At 36.0% G+C, this 24,487-nt stretch overlaps 1 protein-coding gene across 2 annotated transcripts in view; it reads right to left on the bottom strand.

Annotated features, from left to right (window-relative positions):
- Snrk (SNF related kinase) overlaps positions 1-23,905 on the bottom strand; it is a 49,568-nt gene extending 25,663 nt beyond the window's left edge. The window contains exons 1-4 of one of the 2 annotated variants that reach the window (XM_026408051.2): positions 23,794-23,905; positions 20,915-20,964; positions 11,409-11,470; positions 5,343-6,037 (exon numbers count right to left, since the gene is read on the bottom strand). In XM_026408051.2, coding sequence (XP_026263836.1) covers positions 5,343-5,931 — 589 coding nt within the window. In that variant the 5' untranslated portion in view covers positions 5,932-6,037; positions 11,409-11,470; positions 20,915-20,964; positions 23,794-23,905. The remainder of the gene's footprint in view (positions 1-5,342; positions 6,038-11,408; positions 11,471-20,914; positions 20,965-23,793) is intronic. The other variant, XM_026408052.2, reaches the window with a different exon arrangement.
- Positions 23,906-24,487: the final 582 nt, after the last annotated feature.

Below are 24,487 nucleotides of genomic sequence, written 5' to 3'. Positions count from 1 at the left end.
GAACTATGTTAAACCTATAAAATAATTTGGAAAGGCATAACATCTGCACTACATTTATCTTCCAATTGGTAAACATGGTATGTCTCTCCATTTATTTAGGTCTTTTCTTCCTTTAACATTTCATAATTTTCAGTATAAGTTTTTTTGTTAGATGTGTTTTGACACATGCATACTTAGATATTTAATTTTCTTTGACCTGACTGAAAATAATACTGTTTTAAATCTTGATCTCTGCATGTTATTCATTGTTGGTATTACAGAAATGTGACTGATTTTTCTATGATTTTGCCAAATTTACTTATTAGTTCAGAATTTTTTCCTGTAGATTTATTGAGATTTTGTATGTAGAGAACCATGTCATTTAAGTACAGTTTTCTTTCTTTTTAATCTGTATGCTATTTTTTTTAATTATGTCAAGAGTAGTACTTATCCATCCTTTTTTCTCTTAAAGGAAAATATTTAGCCTTTCACCATTAAGTGTGATGTTAGCAATAGGCTTTTTTGGTTGTTGCTGATGCTCTTTATGACATTGAGGGTGCTCCTCTCTAATTCCTAGTTTACTAAGAGTAGGTAAAGAGTAATATTTTAATGTGGGGCAAAGCAGATTTATGAAAAGAGCTCTAGTTTTTGCATACTAATATGCACAAGGATACAGTTCATGACAGGATAATCTCCATTAAATCTGAACCACTAATACAAGATATGTTGTAGAATATATAGGTTTATTTTCTAAAAAACTACTATACTTAACTTAAATCCAAATCTTTACATTGTATTAACATGGATCCATGTTTTAAATAATTTAGATTTCATTTATATCTACTGCATAGCAATCATAAATTAATGCAAAATGGATGCTTCATGTTTGAGACAGGTTGTCTACCTAAGCTAAGAAACATCTGGTATAGGGATTTTTCAGGTCCAGAGCTATAACATCCCAGGAAAACTCCAAATCTCAAATAAGAAGACAGAGTTCCCGACACCAAATTTAATTCATTTTAATTTGAAAATAAAAAATTTAGGGATATATAAAGAAATCATAAGCAATATCAGGATTTTGCAACTATTAGAAATTACAAATCTGTGATTTAAGAAACAATTTCCCCATTTTTAGAGTTTAATGAAATATTTAAAGCATAGCTTAGTTTTTTTTAAAAGTAAGCTCTTTCCTAATGTTGCTTAAAACAAACACACACACACACACACACACACACACACACACACAGAAATTCACTCACTTAAGGCCTCACTCCAAGCAGGCCATCCCACAGGGCCAGCAGCAAGAAACCCATCAGTTTCAACTGAGCTTGTCTCTCAGATCACAGGCATGAAGCAGTGTCTGAGTCCAGCAAGCACAGGCTCTTTCCCCTGCCTGTTCTTCCACTAGGTAACCTCACATAATAATCAGCCATGAACTCTCCACTGTCTATACTGCAATCTCTCCCACAAGGATCCCAAAGACTGGATTTTTCACACAGATCATTCTTTTCCTTTCCTTTCTAGCACAGCGAAGTCAACTTAATACAGATCCTTGGAAGTCCACAAAGGTGAATGAATTAATAACTTACTGAGTATGATCTAACCATCCCTTTTCTCTCCAAATCCCTAGACATGGCAGAAAAGGTAAATCACAGGTAGGATCAGAAAGAAAGAGGCAATGAGAGCCACAAACCCTACTGGTAGAAGCTCTATGGTACCCTCTATAGAAGAAAGACTCCCTTATAGAAGACACATAGTAGAAACAGGAAAGAACTAAATCAAGAAAATCATTAGAAAAATTAATTGAGGTCAAAATCATCTTACCTCCTAACTATACTAGCACCAGCATGCCCAAGCAGACATGTGTTCCAGGTAGGAGGAATGACTGCAGGCATTAGGGACAGAGAGAGGACAATACCCAGGAGGCATACTGAGTCTGTCAAATAGCAAAACCAGATACCAGAACTTCACACATGGGCACACATCCTGCTCCTCTCCCATATCCACTAGAGACAGACTACAATACTCAGATATTCTATCCAGTCAGGCTATTGAAAAATCTGAAAAACACAGAAGAACAAACAACTGATATCCCCAAGCACCTAGGAAAAATGAGTTCAATGAAAGGAACAAAGTTCATCAAACAGAAGAAAGAACACTCAAAAAGATCCACTAAATGAAGTGCTTACAGGCAATTTAAAATATGTAATGCTGAATTAATGAAATGCCAAAAATAAAATGTCAAAAATAAAATTACTAAAGGAAGTAAGAGCAAATTACAGTTTTGTTGAGTAGGAGAAATAATGTGGATGTTAATTAACTATGCACATTAAGGGTGAACAACACCTAACTAAACAAAGAAAACAGACTCTAAACCATTTTGCAAACCACTGGGGAAAGGATAAAGAAAAATGAATAATTAAACAAAATATGGAAAAGGTAAAATATCATAAGGCAAATGAAAAAACACAAAATAAAGACACAAAACAAAGCTACATATTGTCTAAGATTTAAACATAAAACAATGACAGGGTACAGTTAGACTAGCATCAAATAAGCAGTTCCATATTGTCAAAAGGTATACAGCTCTTCAAGTAAAATAAAATAAAACCTTCTAAGTCAGGCATGGTGACATACACCTGTAATCCCAGCAACTTGGGAGACTGAGGCAGGAGGATCCCAACTTTGAGGCCAGTCTTGGACAACTTAGCGAGACCCTGTCTCAAAAGATAGAAAAAGGCAAGGGATATAGCTCAGTAGTAAAGGGTCCCTGGATTCAATCCTCAGTACTGCCAAAACAAATACAAAAATAAAATCCTTTATATATCTTATTAGCTTGAAAATAACATGTATAAAACAAAAACATAATACAGAATTCTCAGATCAGAGTAAGAGATTAACTTAATTGTGAAAATAACAGATCAGAACAAAACATATTAGGATGCAAAGCAGCAAATTAAATAATGAACAATATTAGTTATGTACAAAAATTCTGAATACACCAAAAGTACAAATAGTTTCATCACACAGGGACTAGTCATCACAGTAAAAATTACTATTTATTAAGCCACAAAGAAAATCCAAAATATTTCCCAAAGGAGAAACCAACTTGGTCTATTTACTAATTTCAATGTTCTAAAAGTATATGCCAAAAACCAGAGAGCTAAAAGAAAAAATAAACCTATCCCCCTTGACTTAAAAAGAAATCTTTCTAAACAACTTTTAGGTTAAACAAGAAACCAAACAATAAAGATAAATTGGTAATGAACAGTGACAACACAATGAAAACCCTAGGGTGTCAACAGACTATGGGGCAGGACAACATAAATGCATTTATTAGAAATCAAGACACTAAAGAAATAAGCTCAAGACCAGAAAATAAAAGGGAAAAAAGAAACTCAAAGATTCTGGAAAGAATTAATACAGAAAGAAAAATAAACAAAAAAATGTAGTTTTATAAGTAAAATCAAATATGATTCTTTGAAAAAAAAATAGACACTTTCTGAGTTAAGTCTCAACGCTGAAAACTAGTAATGCCACCAAACACTTATTAAACCAAACTAGGGTTTTTTATTTAGCAATATCTGGCAATTTAATATGACAGATTTTAATTTTTACCCATGCTCATTTTACTACAAATTTGTGAAAAATCCCCAATTTTGGCAAAATAAACTTAACAGTATATTAAAAGAAAAATAAAAAACTTAAGAGTATACTAAAAGAAAAATATCCATTTGTTCATATTTTTATTTTAATCATACTATTACACAAAGTGAATTGAAATAAATGCAAATAATGAAAATGAAAAGTACCTATAAGCTCTACCAATTCTACTTCACCAACACAAAGTAACCATTCATTAGATTAGGAAATATCCTCCCAAATAATTTTGTTTTACTCTTTCATAACCTTTTAAAAATTATGCAATATTTAATATACATGGGAAAAAAAAGAGAACATTACAATGAACTCCTATGTACCAAACCACCCAACCTAGAAAATAATCACCACCAATGCAGCTGAAACCCTATAAACATGCCTGCCTCTTAGAAGGCACCTATCATCATCTCATGCATTCTTCAGCTTACCGTATGTGCATGCACCCCTAAACAATATATACTATGTGTTTTAAACTTTTATATAAATGCTACATTATACATTCTCTTCATCATGTTGCTTTTTTCCCCTAAACATTATGCTTGTGAAATCCAGTCGTACATTTCATAAATTTTCATCAATGGATAGAATTCAATATGGATACTGAACAATTTATTCCTGTTGATGTGTATGCAACAATACTGTTTTAAGCATCCTTTGAAAATCTCTTTTAAGCATCCTTTGAAAATCTCTGCGTAAGATCTTCTTGGTGCACTCACAGAAGTGGAATTTCTGTGTCACAGATGTGATATCTTTCTTTACTTGATATTGCCAAATTGTCTTTTAAATTATACAAGAGTTCCTGATGTTCTGTAATCTTATCAACACTTAGTTTTGTCTGACTTCAGTTTTTCTCAATGTGTAAAGTATGAAATAGTATCTTATTATGGCTTTAATTTGCCTTTCCCTGTACTAATGAGGTAGAAGGTCTTTTCCTGTTTAGACATTTGTGTTTCCTCTCCTACAAATTCCTGGCTTCACTTTCTGATTAGAATGTCTCCACTAATCAAAATTTCTGGCTTAAATATTCTAATGTAAGACTTCAATGAAGCCTGATTATCTGTAGAAGAAAGAAACCATTCATTAACCCTTTCTTTCACAGAACACAATAGTCTAACATGAAAATCAATGTCTTGATATACATAGTATTCATCAGCACTCTTCAGTGTTAAATGCAACTTTGTCATTAATCTCTAATCCACATTTCAAATTATCAGACTACAAGTGGAAAATTCCTATTTATGAAGTTTGACATCACATGCATGTAACACTAGGACATATTTTTCCAAGGCTCAACTAAAACAAAGCTGACCTTCAGATCTACAAATCCTTAAAAATTAAAAACAATTTCCTACATGACCTTCAAAACAGATATGGTCCCAAAGGGAAAAAGTGGATACAACCCAAAAAGCAATAAATACTTCCACCCCAAGTAAGTAACTCCTGACAAATGAGTGCATATAAAAACATTGGGAGTAAAGGGAGAGCATCGTTAGGAATACCAAGAGCTACTAATATTTCAAGAACTGACACACAGATTGCCTGACATAAACTAAATGCCACTTTCAGGATATCTGGCATTCATGAAACCCAATTTCTTAAGTAAGACGTGTTTAACAGAAAATCCTCTTAGAAATTATTCTTAGATAAACAAAAATCAATTTGAAAAAATTCAAGTGGGTGAATACTGGACAAAGGTGACCTACCTACTGCAGGTGCATCATACTCATCACCGAGCAGAATTTCTGGAGCAGAATATGCAAGAGATCCACAGCTTGTAGTGAGCTTCTTCCCTGGTTGAAATTTGTTGCTGAAACCAAAGTCTGTCAACTTTACAAGACCTTGTTTTTCAAAGAAGACTACATTCTCTGGTTTTAAGTCTCTGTGAACCACATGGAGTTTATGGCAATATGATATAGCATGAACTATCTGAGCAAAGTACTTCTTGGCCAAGTCTTCATTAAGACCCTCCTCATGCTTCATTATGTAATCAAACATATCTCCTCCGTCTCCAAGTTCTAGAATAAGATATAATTTGGTCTGGGTGTCAATAACTTCATAAAGACGAACAATGTTAGGATGCTGCACTAGTTTCATACATCTCACTTCCTGGAAAAGATGACCAGTGGCTAGAGTGTCCAGTTTTGTCTTATCAATAACTTTTACTGCCACCTTTTCACCTGTAAAGACATGCCTGGCAAGCTTAACCACTGCGAAATGACCTCGACCCAAGGTTTTGTCCAGATCATATAATCCAGCAATCTTTCCATCATATCCTCGTTTGAATCCTGCCATGCTGGTCCAACAGGAGGAAAAATATTTACACTATTTGAAATGGATCTTCTCATATAAGAATATCTGCTGAAAATAAGGAATTCATTTTCAATGTTGCCACGGACATCTACAAAATAAGAGGAGAAACAAAATTAAGTATCTGTAAATTTTCTTTTCTTTCCTTTTAAGAGAATCTTAAATTAAGTAAATAAGTTGAAACAAAATGTACCAGGGTCATTTATAAGAATCTGTTTCTACATTTAGAGTTTATATCATAAAGTAAAGGTTGAGAATTTAAATACTATATTAGATTTTGCAAACTGAAAAAAAAAATAGTTTATTAGAAGAAATTTTTTTGTGATGTCAGAAATAAACTGTCAGGTTTGACAAGCTACGTTTAAAAAGACAATAATTTTTCCAAAAATAGTTTCACTTAATGTCTTTAAAAACATGGCAAGAGTTAACAAGAATGGGAAAATTCAAAGAATAAACATTTGAACAGAAATTCCATAACTTTTTCATCTTAACCCAAAAAAGCAATATTTTAAGTGCAAAAAGTGCCACAGTGAAGTCTTCTTTAACTCTCCTAGAGAGAATTACCTTCTACCCTCTGCATCTCCAAACTGCCTTGGGATACCTCCATCCTATGTAGTCTGTAGATATTCAATCCTAACATTTTTCCATTCAGATTGGAAGGTTCCTTCTATTCTAAGCTCTTCCACTTTCCCCCAATAACCTAGAATAGTGCTTATATATAGCAGGTACTAAAAACTGTTTTATCAAATTTTGAAATGTTAACTTTTTCCCAAAATGTTTACAAGGCAATTGTTGTTCTTTTGTCACTACTGCCTAGGCTAACACCTGGCACACAACACTTGCTAACTGATTACTGCTTACTCTTGCTATTCACTCTTTCGTCCATTTTTATTATGGTTTTTCCGACTCTCAAAAATAAACTTCCTTGGCCTGCTTATATTTAAAAAGTAAATAAGCATGGATTCTTATAGACCATTTAAATTTTAAAGACCAAGTTTTCAATCTTTAAACTGTAAACCCCAAACACAGAAATAAGTTCTTACAAATGTTCCTGACTCAGAAAAACAAATGTCTAAAATTATGCAAATTAAGATGTCACTTTAAATATCACAGGCTGAAATCACATTTTTATTTTTCTGACTAACATCTAATAGAAATGAATACCAAAATCCATTGAGGAATACAGCAACCTCCCAAGACTAGCTTTGTTTGCTATGAGTGTATATCCATCCATTCAGTAAAGTCTTTTCTAATTCTCTCAGTAAAAGGTTTCCAATTTTTAGTTGCACAGTATTAAGAGAAGTATTTAATAGTATTTAATCCATTTAGGTAAAAATATTCCAAACAACTAGATTTGACATATAATAAAGCAGTTTTTTTTTAAAAAAAGAATCAACACTAGTAATATACTCCTTAAAATTTCAGTTTTATTTCAAAGAACAGAAGAAAAGCCAACATTTTTTGAAATCCTACTATAGGTATTTGTGCAAAATGAATCAGACTAGATTATGTCTGTGGCTCCTGACAATCCTGAGAGATACTAGTCTCATTTTTATAGCCAAGGAAACACATTCTGTTCTAGGTAATAAGTGCTTTAAGTGAAGCACTGAAAATAGGATTCAATCCTAACTCATTTTAAAGCCCATACTCTTTTTTAAAAATTTGTTTTAATTAGTTACACATGACAGTAAAATGATCTTGACATATCATACATTTGAATCAGATGGGATATAATTTCTCATTTTTTGGAGTGTACAGGTTACAGAATCACATTGGTCATGTAGTCATGTATATACACACAGCAATAATAATGTTTATTTTATTCTGCTGTCCTTCCATTCCTCCCTTCCCCTGCCATCACTTCTCTCTACCCAATCTAATGTGACACACTTTTTTTTCCCCTCACATCGTCATACGTGTATTCTGTATAACGATGAGAGTCTCCTTCCATCTTCCATGCAATTCCCCTTCTCCCTCCCTTTCCCTCCCACCTCTCTTCCCTATCTAGAGCAGAGGTAATCGTCTCATGTTCTTCCTCCCTACCCTTTTTGAGTCACCCCCTCTTATATCAGAGAAGACATTCAGCATTTGTTTTTTTGGTTGGCTAACTTCACTTAGCATAATCTGCTCTAATGCTATCCATTTCCCTGCAAATGCCATGATCTTGTTATTTTTTAGTGCTGAGTAATATTCCATTGTGTTTAAATGCCACATTTTTCTTATCCATTCAGCCCATACTCTTTATAATCGTTTGGCTACTTTAATCAATGCTACATTTGGGATATCTTACAGAGTTAAAATATCAACCACAGGGCTGGGGTCCAGTGGCTCAGTGGTAGAGCGCTTGCCTAGCATGTGTGAGGCACTGGATTTGATCATCAGCACCACATAAATAAGTAAAATAAAGGTATTGTGTCCATCTACAACTAAAAAAATATTTAAAAAAAATAAACCATAAAAATGTTATAAAGTCATTCTCACAGTCTTATCACTTCAGAAATGATAAAAATCTAGGAAGGATAGCATCTTCAACAAATGGTGCTGGGAAAACTGGAAATCCATTTGCACCAAAATGAATCTGAATCCCTATCTCTCGCCGTGCACAAAAGTTAACTCAAAATGGATCAAGGAGCTTGATATTAAATCAGAGACACGGCATCTGATAGAAGAAAAAGTTGGTTATGATCTACACGCTGTGGGATCGGGCTCCAAATTCCTCAATAGGACACCCATAGCGCTAGAGTTAACAAATAGAATCAACAAATGGGACTTACTCAAACTAAAAAGTTTTTTCTCAGCAAAAGAAACAATAAGAGAGATAAATAGGGAGCCTACATCCTGGGAACAAATCTTTACTCCACACACTTCAGATAGAGCCCTAATAACCAGAATATACAAAGAACTCAAAAAATTAGACAATAAGATAACAAATAACCCAATCAATAAATGGGCCAAGGACCTGAACAGACACTTCTCAGAGGAGGACATACAATCAATCAACAAGTACATGAAAAAATGCTCACCATCGCTAGCAGTCAGAGAAATGCAAATCAAAACTACCCTAAGATACCATCTCACTCCAGTAAGTCTGGCAGCCATTAGGAAGTCAAACAACAATAAGTGCTGGAGAGGATGCGGGGAAAAGGGCACTCTTGTTCATTGCTGGTGGGACTGCAAATTGGTGCAGCCAATTTGGAAAGCAGTATGGAGATTTCTCGGAAAGCTGGGAATGGAACCACCATTTGACCCAGCTATTCCCCTTCTCGGTCTATTCCCTAAAGCCCTAACAAGAGCATGCTACAGGGACACTGCTACATCAATGTTCATAGCAGCTCAATTCACGATAGCAAGACTGTGGAACCAGCCTAGATGCCCTTCAATAGATGAATGGATAAAAAAAATGTGGCATTTATATACAATGGAGTATTATTCTGCATTAAAAAATGACAAAATCATAGAATTTGGAGGGAAATGGATGGCATTAGAGCAGATTATGCTAAGTGAAGCTAGTCAATCTTTAAAAAACAAATACCAAATGACTCCTTTGATATAAGGGGAGTTAACAAGGACAGGGTAGGGACGAAGAGCTTGAGAAGAATATTTACATTAAACAGGGATGAGAGGTGGGAGGGAAAGGGAGTGAGAAGGGAAAGTGCATGGAAATGGAAGGCGATCCTCAGGGTTATACAAAATGTCATATAAGAGGAATGGAGGGGTAAGACAAGATAATACAAATGGAAGAAATGATTTACAGTAAAAGGGGTAGAGAGAGAAAAGGGGAGGGGGGGAGGGGAGGGAAGGGGAGGGGAGGGGGGATAGTAGAGAATAGGACAGACAGCAGAATACATCAGACACTAGAAAGGCAATATGTCAATCAATGGAAGGGTAACTGATGTGATACAGCAATTTGTATACGGGGTAAAAGGGGGAGTTCATAATCCACTTGAATCAAACCGTGTAATATGATGTATTAAGAACTATGTAATGTTATGAACGACCAATAAAAAAAAAAATAAAAAAAATAAAAAAAAAAATATTTAAAAAAAATAAACCATAAAAATGTTATAAAGTCATTCTCACAGTCTTATCACTTCAGAAATGATAAAAATCTCATATTTGGGGCCATTTCAAAAAATGTATAGATTATAAGCTTAAAAAGTCAACAGTAATATGCTTACTAACATGTTTTATATATTTTAGGAATTATTACAATAAGGAGCATTACTATTCCCTGAATGAGTACTATGCTAGTCATATACTGAATGCTTTACATAATTCCTCTTTCAATCCTACCTCAACAAATAGAGAATATCAGCCCCATTTTGAGGCACAAAAATATTAAGTAACTTGGCCTAGGCAGGGTCAGGATGTAAAAAAGCTGGAGCCAACCCCAGGGCTATCTAACACCAGTCAGTGCTTTTAAACACTGCTATGCTGTTTCTGCAAGCAGATTTCAGTACCAAATCTAAATTATTAATCCTATATTAAGATTTTTTTAAAAATAAGAAACCAGTACGATGATAGCCAATTTCTTCTATACTCCATACTATCTTTGTAATATGAGCTAATAATATTAATGACAAGATTAACAAGAAAATCCAAATTGGAAGATTTTGTTGTTTGGACAACAGCTCCCAAAAAGAAATTTAGTTATATTTAATTTTAAAAATAAAAACTGTAAGCTAATTCCAGAGAATAGGAAACTATCTTTAAATCTTTAATTTAAATTAATTATAAGGGCAGTAATTATTCTTAAAATCCTAAGAGTCTATCTATGTTTCTATTGCTCAAGTTTGCAAATGCAACTTTAGCTTTCAAAATAGACTCTTTCAGGCTCTCCCCAGTTATATAATCTTTGTTATCTTCATCTATCATATTAATTTACATTTGCTCCTGAAAAGTGGCATAAAAATCAGATTTGATAAATGAATCTATTTTTTTAATTAAATCTGTTTTTACAAAAATAATACATTTTTTAAAAAGGGGTTTTGTTCAAGGTCCCAAGACAACCAGAGATAATCACTATTAACCCCTTAACATTTCTCTTCCCAGTATGTGCCAACAGGACAAAATAAAATATTTTTTACTAGAAAGCTCACAGAAAATAATCTAATAGGTCTCTTTGATTAATTACTTTATCAAAGAACTAACTTTCAGTACAAGTGCTCACTTTTCAAGAGTATCAAACTACAATTCCAACTGTATATCTAAAAAAAAGATATTATGATTAACTTAAGGTTGGGAGGAAAAATATCCTTATTAATGAATATCTTTTAAAATACTAGTGCACTATCTAATCCTACTATCAAGTGCATTTTGAGTTACGATAAGAAATAATTCAATCTTTTTTTTTCTCTCTGAGGATCTCACAGTGCCTGAAAGTCATTCTGAACACCAATGCTGAATGTTAAGATATGGCCTATATAAAGTAAAAGTGAATTTGTATCAGTTCTAAGACATACCTTGAAAACTGCACACTGAATAATCCTTGTTATCACTGTGTTTTGTTAGTTGCTTCTTTCTCCTAGAAGAAAATATAGAAAAACATTTCTAGTTTAGTTCTATTTAACTGTGCTTAAAGTCAAAATATAAACCATAAGACCAGATTCTATATAATAAACATGTAAAAATGGCAAAATTTGTTTTTAGTGACCCAGTCTCCTACTATTATCTTTCTATCTTCTATGACGTATAATTCCTTTAGCAAATCTTTAGTAAACTGGAATTTCAAAGTGAAGAGATACAAAGAAATTTTTCTAAATAGACGGGTTAAAAAATTATTCCACTGGAAGGAAGAACTAATCATAATGAATAACAGTATATCTGCTATTTTCTAAATGCCTACTGGGTGACGAACCCTGAATCTGTATTCTGCTGCATTTTCACTGTGAGCCTGCAAGGTACAGGCCAATCAGGCTCAATTTGTCAGATAAGTAGCAGTCTCAGGTTCCAATTCTGTTCAGCCTGGCTTCCAAGCCTAACCCACCTCCAGGAGTCCCTGTGGGTTCATGAAATACCCACAACAGGAGCCATAGAGAGCACCTTTACAAAATACTCCTCTGTAAAGGCAAACAAAAATCAATTCTGATGATTGATTTCTGAGTATCTGTGAACCCAAAAAGCATAATAAAGAGACTTGCCATATGATAGTAAAATTAAACTATCACTATGAATGTGAGCAGATGACTTATATCAAGTTTATGGTACAGTAAGGTAATGTTAACTAAGGTAGTCTTGCAGGCACTTCCACAACCTTGAATATCACACAAACAACTGAAAGGCTTAAACATTCACATTCACATCTTACACTAAAGGTGAGCAGTGTCCAGGTAATCACTAAGCCCAAGTTCACATGCATTTAGGGAAAAGGAATGCAAGGGAATAGGAAAAAGTAGGCAGTAAAGGTGAAAGAAGGAAAGGTAGGTGACCTCTGGTTGTGAAAACAAATCTGCTGCTGCAAAGGAGAGAATGAGGACAGAGAGTTATGCAGCATAAATAAAGCCAACAAAGCCAACGCAAAGATCCACATCTAGAGATGGGCGAACCCTGGGATGCAAGCCTGCTCCAAGTCAGGTATGATGATAGCTCCTCCCATTATGCCTACCTGCTTCTCTCTTCAAAATCCCTGTTTCATCCAGTCTCCATGGCAAGACAATGTACTAGTGCAGTGGCTGAGCACTGGTTCTGAAAGTCAATAACTAGATTTGAATTGAACTGAGGTTCAATCACATGCCACAGGACCTCAATAGTTACCCAACCTATCTATACGGTCAGTTTCCTCACTAGAAAATGCTAATTATAAGAAAACAACAACCCCATAGACTGTGGTGAGGATTGCGTGAGTTAATACAGGTAAAATGCTTAAAATAATGCCAGCTTAGAGTAAGCCTTCAGTAAGTACAATTCACACCCATGCCCACTGCCACAATGATGGCACTTCATTTCCCAAGAACTAATTATTCAGTTGTTCACCCTATTTCAAAAAACGAATTCACTGAACTAGTATTTCTTTTGCTGTCATAAAAATTCCATCCAATTTTGCAAAATATATCAAATTTAAATTGGGTGTTACAAGATTTTAAGGTATAGAAAATAATGCCTTTAGCTGAGCATCAAAGTCTGATTATTTTTCAATAAAACATTCCAAACCCCTCCCCAAGTATCAACTTTTAAGATATTAAGATAATTTTCTATCAAATTTACCCTTTAAAAAAGGATTAAGTGTTCCTTTACTTTTTTCCCATCACAGTGATATATTTTAAAAACTTGTAAAGCACAAAAGAGAAATCAAAAAATAAAAAGATATCCATAGTGCTAGCACTGAAAATTGGCACTATTGATATATTTTTGGTGGTCAATATTGAAATATTTATATATGGCAACTTTTGTTTTATAAATGCATGATCATTATATCATATATCTTGCTTTTTTCACGTAACATATTTTACTTTAGTTTAATATTTTTGTTTCAATTATGAATTAAGTATCTGTTTTGTTTAGGAAAAAATACAACTAGAATATGCAAATTATCGAAAAGGGGATTTAAGAAATATCATCCATTATCCCATCTGTTAACATTCTGCTACACAGTCTTTCTTTTCTATGTATAATATAGGCCCAGACACAATTTCCTTTTTTATAAAATAAGATAGTACATGGAGCAAGGGAGGTGATGTCAGGGACAGAGAAAGGTTTTTTGCACTTTTACAAATATTTCTCTCCAAAAAACGACCCAGAGGAGTTAGCACAGTTCACTTTAGAAAATTTGAGAGATGCTGAGTAGTGCAAAAGAGAAATTAATTACAGGTGATTTTTTAATCTCATGGATGATGACTTCTTCATCAGGTCTAGGTGTACATCTTTTATACTTAGGCTTCTTTACAAACTTAAGATAGTCACGAAATTTGATAGCTACTTTATACATTTTCTCATGTATTAAAATCTTCAGTAATTTTAATGACTATATAGCTAAAAGGACTGCTTTTTAAACAGAAAACACCATTAAATTAGGCCATTCTAAAGCAGCCTTCTTATTCAGCACATGTTCATACATGTATATAACTAGGCTGGACCTAAATGAAACAGGCCAACTTGCCAAGAGTGTTTATAATATGGAAATTCATGTTTAAGAAACAAGTACTGGTATGTGTTGCAAGAATCTATTGATGTTCTCCCAGCTAAGAGAGGAGAAGCAACTGCAGGGTGTGGGTGTGGCTGGAGAAGAGGAAGGAAGTGTGGGTGGCCATACACACGTTTTGCAAGCTGCCGAAAACAGTTGTAGAACCAGCCCCTGTTAAACGTACTGTCAATTTGTAATCCACTCTGCTATTCTTGTTAAAACTCACTTTTAGCTTTTTGTTGACATCACTACCACTGCAGTTTGGTCTATATATCAAGCAAATGTTTCCTATTCACTCCTCTCCCCCAGAACAGGTAAGAACAAAACAGTATAATGGCCCAAGATGGCTCTCTCTAGATACCACTTTGGACCAACCCATAGCATGAGAAAGTGTAAGAATTTAAAATAAAAGAGCTGTATGCAAGTATAAGGCTATTTATATAGGCTCTCTACATTTTGTTTGTAATATTAAAATATTTTCCCCCAAAACCAGTCCATCAATATCCAGTCTCTGAAGGCAGTGTGACTGGGTTGCTGATGCAGATCAATCCTTGAAGTGCTGGTTTAAGTAATCCTTATTTCCTCTAAGTGAAACAAGCTACAATTTCAGAATATATCAATGAATTTGAATGTACTCAAGAGTCAGGCAAATCATTTATTAGCTGATGTAGAGTAGTTCTTAGTATTTGTAGAGAGAAAGGGGCTAACATCCAAGCCATAAAACTTGGATCAGCAACACAGATAATCTGAGATAAAAAGCTCAAATTCCTAAACAGAACATGCCTCTTGTTAAAGTGATAAAAAAGACTAAGTGTGTTCACCATTTCTACCTATCAGTAATGGTGATATCCTGGCATAAGGTAAATAAAGAATGACTTAAACAAAAGCTGGTGTGTAGAAATTACTCCAAAATAAATCAAACCAAATCACCATTACCCATTATTCCCAGAAAAACAAAATGTAAACTGGAAGCTGTGGAAAAATTTTAAATGTTTATAATCTAAATCTCTCTTTTTCCAAAGCATGGTCAAAACTCATTTTAACTCTCTATCTCCCCCCACTCCTCCAATTTGGGATGGAGATAACCATTAAAAATCAATCAATCAATCAATAAAAGGTCAAAAGAAAATGATGGAAGAGGGAAGGGAAAAAAAACTCCTTAAATACTGGCTGACTTTGACTAAAAAGAGAATCATTTGGAAATTTTCTTAAACTGGTGGAGTCGCAAGTTAATTTTCTGAAAAAAACTTGCCAAGATGTATTTCAAGAGCCTTAAAAATTGTTCATGTCCTCGATTAATATTACTACAGGTTTATCATCCCTAATCTGAAATTCTCCAAAATCTGAAACTTCTTGAGTGGCAAAGTATTGTAGAACATTCCATTCCATAAACCTTTTGTGACAAAAAATAATTAATATGTGTATAAGATGTATATGAAACAAAGGAGTTTCATGTTTAGATTGGGGTGTCACCCCTACAATGTCCCATTATGTATATGCAAATATCTTAAAATCTAAAGAAGAAACAAACTCCAAATCCAAACATTTCTGGTCCCAAGCATTTCAGATAAGGGATATTCAACATGTACTAAATTTGTTTCTTAAAGATGCAGATAAATACTTATATTCAATAATGTTCAGTGATGTTTAAATATGCTCCCCAAGCCAGAAATAACCTAAAAGTCTATAATACAGAAATAGTTAAATAATCATAGTATATCCGACATTAGTACAATGCTAGTACATTTAAGACTATTTACTCTGGGGAAATTCTTACAACATAATGTAAATAAAAAACTTTATATACTAAATTTCATAGCATATGATCTCATTTTTCAAAAAGCATATAATTTGTATGAATGTATATTTTTAAGATCTAAAATATTAAGTAAGATTACAGAGTTTTTCCTCTATGGTAAATGGTAACAGCTCACCATTTACCTTCAGTGAATATGTGCTGCTTTTATAATCCAAAAAAAACAGAGGCTATTAAAATTTTTACTTTCTATAATTATTCATTTACTTTTATATTAAGAAATAAACCGATTTCTCTCAAAAATACTTTCTAATACATTTTTATGTAATCTTAATAAACAAAACATATTTAATGAAATATTCTGCTTCCCCCAAGGGAGAAGGTACATAATTCCTTCAGGCTGAGGAACAGGAATACTGAATCATTTTCATTAACAAATAATTTAAGCCCTAACTGTGGAGGACACAATGCAGTTCCTGCCCTTTAAAATCTTACAAATGAGTTAAGAAAATAGGACCTACATAAAGAGAGATAAATAATCACACATATTAGTCTTTGAGGAAAGGAACTAAGGAAGAAAAGGATCACCAAAGGCAGGGGGTTAGCCCACAGACTAGGGCTCATTCTTCAGTGGGGAATAGCGAAACATCATTACTACAAGTGGGATAAACAGAGGCAGCCAAGTGGGGAGTACATATGGCTGGTTAGTTCAGGAAAGGGGAACACCAGTGTGAGTAAAGTTAGGATTTTGGGTGGAGGTGAGGTAAATTCTGTAAGATAAGGAGAAAGCTGATTCTGTAGAAACCCTAATGGCTCACCATTTACCCTCTCAAAACTGATACAAAACTTGCCATACTAAATAATTCACCACATATCTACCTTTGAATTATAGCTCAGCTTAATCAAAACATCAGAGTTAAAAATGCACAGGCAAAGTTTCTTGTAAAAGAATTATATGAGGTCAACAGAAGATACCTTTAGGTACCAATATGAAAGCAAAATAGAAATAAGATCATTTAGAGGCTTAAACCAATTTAAAAAGTTCATTGTTCAGTTTAAAGTTACCTAAATCACCAATTTCTGGTTTTGACTTGTTACAAGTTCTCTCATTATTACCCATATACATTCTATTCTCCTAAAAATCTACTACTAACCTCAATAAGGTTATACAGAAATAAATTTTACAGCATAACTAGTTGATTTTTGTTTCACTTCAAATTTTAAAAATGCTTTTTACTCCCACAATTACCTAACAGAGTGCCAGTATTATTTGAAATATAAGCCTTAAAAAGAGGAAACAATTTAATTAGTAGGAATTTATATACTCACTTATAAAATTTTTATATCATTTAATTCCTCACAATAAGTGACATAATAGAGGCATCATACTGTTTTTCAAATTATTTGTTAATGAAAAGGAGGTGAAGGACTCATTCTGCCTCAGTCCTAAACCTTGTAAGAACTATCTAGATTAGACCCCAGACCCCACTAACCTGGGCCTTACATTTTTCTTTCTTGTACAATACAAAGCTTCGCTTTTCTTTTTCTACTATGGTTTCTCCTGAGAAACTAAAGCACTTTAATAAACCTACTTTGATATTTCTGGTGTTCCTCCAATTCTGATATGCCCAGTAAGCTACCTGCCCCAGCAATCAATTCAATAAAGGAAATTCTCCAGTGCCACTCTAGTAAACACCATTAACAAATAAACTTTTTGAAATGTTTAGAAACTATTTGTTAAGTCAAGGAAGGAAGTTACAGGCAAATAACCATTCAAAAAACAGGCTGGGGTAATTATTAGTTATCTAAAAATGGAATGGCATCTTGAAAATAACTTCCTACAATTGTTTGCATACAATTTTGTGGATGGCAAGATATCCCCCTACCTCCAGCCAACACCAACTTAATCAAGTAAAAATTTAGGCAGGTTCTATTTTCTTCTTAAAACTTTCATCCTTTCCTAAACTGCAATTTAAGTGCACTAGGCAAATTATATTCTTTCCAGTTGTTTTCTGAATAAGTATTTTCCTTTACAAGAGGATTAGTAAACACTTATCAGATAGGAAAGCAGAGTACAGAATCAATCCCTGAAACTGTACACAGAATATTACAAATATTATAAATTTCTTTAAAAAGTACCATTCATAATGCTTTATGCCAATAAAGTGAACGATGTAAAACAGAAAGCAAAACTTTACCTTAAAATTCACTCAGCCTAGCCAGGTGGGTGGTGCATGACTGTAATACCAGCAACTTGGGAGGCTGAAGCCAGAGGATTGCTAGTTGGAGACCAGCCTCAACAATTTAGCAAGGCCCTCTCTCAAAATGAAAAATTTTTTAAAAAGGCTGGGAATATAGCCCAACAATAAAGCATCCCTGGGTTCTGGGCACCAAAAAAAAAAAAAAAAAAAAAAAAAATTCGCTCAGCCTTTGTTCACTGCTAAATAAAAAGGTTATAAGAAAGGGGATGGGAAGAAGGGAGGGGGAAAGTGCTGCAGAGTGATATTGGCCAAATAATTTGTTATATGTTTATTTATAAACATGTAACAACAAATTCCACCATTATGTACAACTACAATGCACTAATAAAAAAATGTGGGGGAAAAAACAAATTTAGTTCTGACACAATAAAGAAGAAAAAAAAGGGAGGAGCTATACAATATCTTTCTTAGAAATCCACAAATACTGTACACTCTAGCTTTTAAACCTGTCCGTGAATATTTGTTAGTATACTGTCCTAAATCTACAATGAACTTCATATAGATGAGTCATACTGTAAAACTTGCTTTTAAAACATAAAAGATGACATATACAAATATTTCCCCAGCTATGCAACATAGAGTTAAACACAATAAAATGGGGTGGCATGCATGAAGCACTGGGTTGGATCCTCAGCATCACACAAAAATAAAATAAAGACATTGTGTCTACCTAAAAAACTAACAAAACAAAACAACAACAACAAAAAAAACCCACACAATAAAATGACCTAAGAGGTATGTACACACATACGGGGGAGTGGGAACATGAGAGAAGAAGTACCACATGGTCAGCTTCTCTTATTATCTTCACTATATGGTACGTATTAGGAATGATCAAAAGTCATTTTTTTCAGTCAATATGCAGAGCAGCATGACAGAACAATAAAAGGTAAAAGTCACTCCACTTATATGAACAAGCATGTCTTTATCTATAAAACAGATAATCGCCACTTTCTAGTTACTGTGAAAGCTAAACAGGACAATAATACACAGTTAAAAGGTGTGAGTGGGATGAAACTTACAAATGATGCTTTCCCCCAACTTTTTAGAACTGGCCTACCTTCCTGGAATCTCCCAGGAGATTCCAATACTAGAGAGGGGTAGTAAATTTGGTTCCCCACCTTCTTGTTATCAGTACCCTCCCCAATTAGCCCAACATCCCAACTGGATATATACTAGAAAGGTACCTGACTCAAGTTCTTTACAACTTCTTACAGGAACAGATATGCAAAAAGAGGTGTCCTTTCTCTAAATATACTTTGGGGAGTTCATAGAAGTATTCCAAAGAATTACGTTTTCCTTTTTTTTTTTTTCCGCCAGCAGTGCTGGGGATCCAACCCAGGGCTTCACACCTGCTATGCTAAGTGCTCTAGTGCTGAGCTATACTCTCAGCCCCACAAAGAAACTGTTTTGAGTGTTTGAGCCAAGAACTGCAATTGGGACAAAATTGCGGATCATAGGAAACAAGGTAGGACTGGAAGATAAGGGCTAAATATCCAAACAGCTTTGTATTCCATATAAATGACCAATTTATTTGTCTCAGATGTGGCTAGCCATCACCCATGTTTTAGGGTCCTGCTTAAAGTTCATATCTTGATCATTCCCATGCCCTCCCCACCTTCCTGCACACACCAGTTCTCTATACCCACTCACAGCACATTATGTCCTATACCATTATTATCACAACTATGAGAACATATAATTATTTGTGATCAATAATCTGCATACCCTACTAGACTAACTGAGAAGTTCAGTCCATGTAAGGACCAAGTCCATTTTATTCAGCTCTATATCCCAGGGCCTGCCAAGTATAACATCTACCTAAAATATATGTATACATTCTGTTAAATGAACAAATGAATGCTAGCATAGGCCGCCAAAGAATCCTGAACAGGAGAATGGCAGTTTAACAAATCACTCTGGCAGCAAAAATGAAGATCAGACTGGAAGGGCAAGACTAAAGCTGGGAGACAAGTAAGGAGACCACTGGAAATGTCTCCAGGTAAATAATTACTTAAAGGCTTAAAAATAAGGGCAGTCACTATCCAGGCAATGATAAGAATGTAGTGGAAAAGATTTGTTTCAGAGGCAGAATCCAAGAACTTGGTGCACAGGAATAAGGCAAATATACAATGACTCTAAAGGAGAGTGACCCACAGTACCATTCTCTCAGACTGAGAATACAGAATGGGAACACTTCATGAACATCTAGCAGAGTGGAAGATTTGCTTCTAGCTCTAAAATTCTGTGACTGAAAAACAATTTAAAACCAACCTACCTGTATTAAAGTAGGCATAGTCTCTATTAACAGGCTCATAAGAACAACAAATTGAAGCTTCAATTTTAAAGTTTCATCATCAAGACATTTTCTGGGTACACAGATGGTACTGGGCATTACTCCAGTCTGGGGATATACAGGTCTAGGAAGTGGTCTTTGGTCTTCAAATAGCTGCCAGTCTTTTCAGTTTGAGAATGATAACTGCATGCCAACAACTGAGAAATTCAGACCCAATGAGGCTATGATTTGACCACAGCCACATCGGGTGACCAATGCTTCTGGAGCATTTATTTCATAACCTATATTAAAGAGTCTAGAAGGAAAAATAAAAGAGTCCAGGCAAATATATAGTTGAGGGCATATGCATTTAGATGGAGAGACCCAAAAGCAAGACTGGGTCTCGTTTTGAGCCTGGAGACACTTTACAATTTAAAACATGTCCTATGGATAGATAATGCCCCCTGACTTTAAAGTAACTGTTGAGTAACTGCAGCAGAATAGGAAGCACAACATAAGAAAGGTATAAAGGCCTGGTTTGTCAAGGAAGAGCCTACCTGAGAAGAAGCAAAATGCTGAAGGTGCCAAAGCAGACTCTCAGGAGGCTCTGGAAGTGACAGCAGAGAAATATACATTCAGAGAAGGCAGAGCAGGAATCTTCTTTTAGACAGGTTCCTCCCCTACTAATGGCAAGAAATGGTTTTCCAAGGGATGTAAGGCCACAACCCAAAGCAGATGTGCAGAAAAGCAAATGAGGAAATGATCCTCATGGGTGTGAATACCATAGTTCTGGATCATCCAAAGCAGACAATACACTCTCAGTACTCACACTTGGGGCCATTAAGCCCAAGGGATATGACACCAGTTCTTTCCAACCCAAAACAACAACAAAAAAACCCTTCCTCATTGTCCCTCAAAGATAGAGCCCCATTCCCCTTTCTTTTCAAATGCATTGAAGAAAGAACAGCTACATCCTCTCTTTCTTCAACTCCTTTTCACCCACTTGGATTTAAGTTCTCCTGATATCTGACCTCATTTTTCTCAGCTTCCCTGAATCCTGATCCTCTTTCCCTTTTCCTTTTAAGACCATTTCAACCATCACCTTCTCTAGGAAGCATTCCCAGGTCAAACTGTTCATTGCCCCTACTTCTGCAGGGTTTTTTCCTATGCTCACCAAGGCATGCTTCAATTCTTATTATGTACTTTTTATTCTTATTATATGGTGTTCCCCCTATGTCTTCTAAGCTCCTAAAGGCAGGAACTGGTTTTTGTTAACTTCTCTACTGCTATCCTCTACCCCATGTCCCCAAATGTAGGCAAAGTTTCCATGAATAAATAATCAAAGGTTAAGTTTATTTTCAAAATTTCTAGAATCCACTCAACTTTTCAAACTAAGCTGCTCTAAGAATTTACCTGCATATGGACACCAGGAAGTACCTATATTCTGAGTAAGTTTTCTTACAAAAGTATCTTGACTCAAAAGTCTACCTTATGGTTTATTAAGCAAACAGCTGTAAAGCTGTAAAATTAAGCCTAAAATCCTGTCCCATGTGGAAAATTCACTTGTACTCTTTTCTTCCTAGGCCGTACAATGAATGACCTCTTCGGCTCAGACAAGAGCTACAGGGAGAAAAAAAAAGCATACCTTATTTATTTATACCAATGTTTAGAACCATGGCTGTTCAATATCTCCAAAAATAACTTTTTTTTCTATTTAGTTTCACTTTGAATATGAAGGAAGCACCCTTGGTGAAATTTAGATGTGCAATATTTCTGTGGCCAGTAAAAATATGATGAATCTCCTTCAATTTTAATGAAGACATTTAAAATTCTTTCTTTTAGGGTTATATGATTAAACTTGAACCAATTTATATTTCTGGTTTAGAAAAGTACACATAAAATTAGTATAACTTCTAAGTCTCCATTAAACTAATGGATCTTAATGCAATAGCACAGAAAATAAAAAGCAAATTTTGTGCATAAAATAATAACTGATTATGGAAATTTTTAAAATTGGAAAGTGACACTCAAGTTTCCTCTCCAAAAGTCCTGAAAATAGGAGTATTAAAAAAAGTTAGCACCATGCACTTGATTTTCTACACTGCTTCAAATATGACCTTGGGAATGTCATGTAATTTCTCTCATTTTTAGTTCTGTAAAATGGGAATGTCATCTATTTTCCTCACAAGGACAATTATACAAATAGAGAAAAGAATCAATATATATTTGGTGTTCTTTTAAAAAAGAAACTTGTCTAATTAGTATGCTTTAATCACTACTTGTACAGTACATTCCTCTTCAGGAATCCAATTCCAAGAGAAATATTTAAGCAGACGTTGAAGACAGATTTCCTTAAGGGAATGATTTTATAAATCTGGAAAGCAATGTAACAAGATTATAAATTAACAAGTTGATTACATAAGCCTGAGAACCCAGGCTTTAGAGTACACATTCTGAGAAGTTACAGACTGATTTGGGACATGGAAACCCAACCCTTTCAGGGAACCCAAAATGAGGCTTTTGATTTGTGGAGATTCAACAGGATGCTCAACACTTGCAGTTCCATCACTTGCAAGCCATGCTTCACCTTAAAATCTGACATTAAGTCCGCTTCACCACCTCCTAAGACTGAGAATGCTCTCAATTAAATGGAAGGGTAAGAAATAACCTGATACTTTGAAAGGTCCTGGATCCCCATCGGTCTATAGACTGAGGAACCCCACTGCTTAATTCCCCCCAAACACTGCACTTGACCCAAACTCCCTATGAAGCTACTGGATTGTATCTGATCCAAATGCGAGCAATAGCACAGCTCCAGGAACCCGTAGCATAAAAGGCTGCTACTCTCCTGAATCCCAAGTCGAAGTCCAAGGCAGGAAGGGTTTTTTTTTTGCACAATGGTCCAGAAAGAAATCAACAGGCGATGACTGTGGAGAAGAACGTAGGTTTCCCCATCCGAAAAATTCTGACTCTCCCATGGGAACGACGCTGCTTCTCCTCAGCCCTCTGTCCTTTCTCTACAGACAATATCCCCGTTCTATTGTAAAGCTGCAATTTGACCGAGAAACCCTCGTACTGCAGCCAGATTTCTAGATTCGCTTAAAAACAGAAAACAAATTAAGAACGCAAAGCCCACTGAGAGGCCGCCCGGGGCGGGGCGCGGGGCCGCGGCCTCCGGGTGCCGCAATCCCGCCGCGGCCGCAAGGGCAGGGCCTGGGCGCCGCGGCCCGCGCCGCAGTGCCGCTCCCGCCCGCCGCCGCCCCCCCAGGCCGCGCCGCCGCAGCCCGGGCCCGCGTCTTCCGCCGCGCGGGAGCGCGGAGCGCGCAACTTACTTTCCCCCGCGGCGGCGCCCTAGCGGGCAACGGCGGCGGCCCCTGAGGCGGCGGAGGCGGTCGCGCCCCCGCCCCCGGCCGCCTGCCCAGCCGCACTGCCCTACCTCAGCCGGCAGGCGGGCGTCCGTCCGCAGCGGCCGCGGCTCCGACAACTCCCTCCCGGCCGCTGGAACCCCGCACCCAGCGCTAATCATAATACCGAGCGGCGGGCGGCCGGCAGCGGGAGGGTGGGGCCGAATGCGCCTGCGCGGGCTGTGCGTCACCGTGACGCAACGCTGGGGTGGGGCGGGGCCGGGCGGGGCGCACCTGCGGCCGGCGCGCAGGCTGCTGGAGGGCATCGTGGTGGTGGCTAGAGGCAGGCGAAGCCCCGTTGCGGTAGCTGGAGGTAGCGGTAGAGGCACCGGAGGAGCTTGGGGACTGTGCTGGAGGATGGACCACGAACACCAGACAATGGCCGGGAAAAGTAGCTCGAACAGTCAGGGGAAATTGGAGGGAAGGGGCCGCATCTGCACAGGACTGCATCCTCAGGATGGGGGTCAGGGAGCAACAGGCACTTTTATCCTTTAAGGTTCGCCCCATCTCCCTACCAGGATTTAGCAAGGACAGGGAAGAAATTGTATATGCATATGCATGTATATACATGTGTATGTATGTACATTTACATATACACATACGCATAATGTTTTTTCTTTACACGTTCTTCTTCTCTCTGGGAACTCAATTAGAAAGAATTTTGTTGATTTTGTTGCTATTTAAACAAAAGGAGAAGAGCACAGTAAACGAATGTAACCCTGGCTT

The sequence above is a fragment of the Urocitellus parryii genome, chromosome 3 (assembly GCF_045843805.1).
Source record: "Urocitellus parryii isolate mUroPar1 chromosome 3, mUroPar1.hap1, whole genome shotgun sequence".
NCBI classification, from domain to species: domain Eukaryota; kingdom Metazoa; phylum Chordata; class Mammalia; order Rodentia; family Sciuridae; genus Urocitellus; species Urocitellus parryii.
Note: the sequence above shows the minus strand (reverse complement) of the source record. Positions and strands in the feature narration are given on the sequence as shown.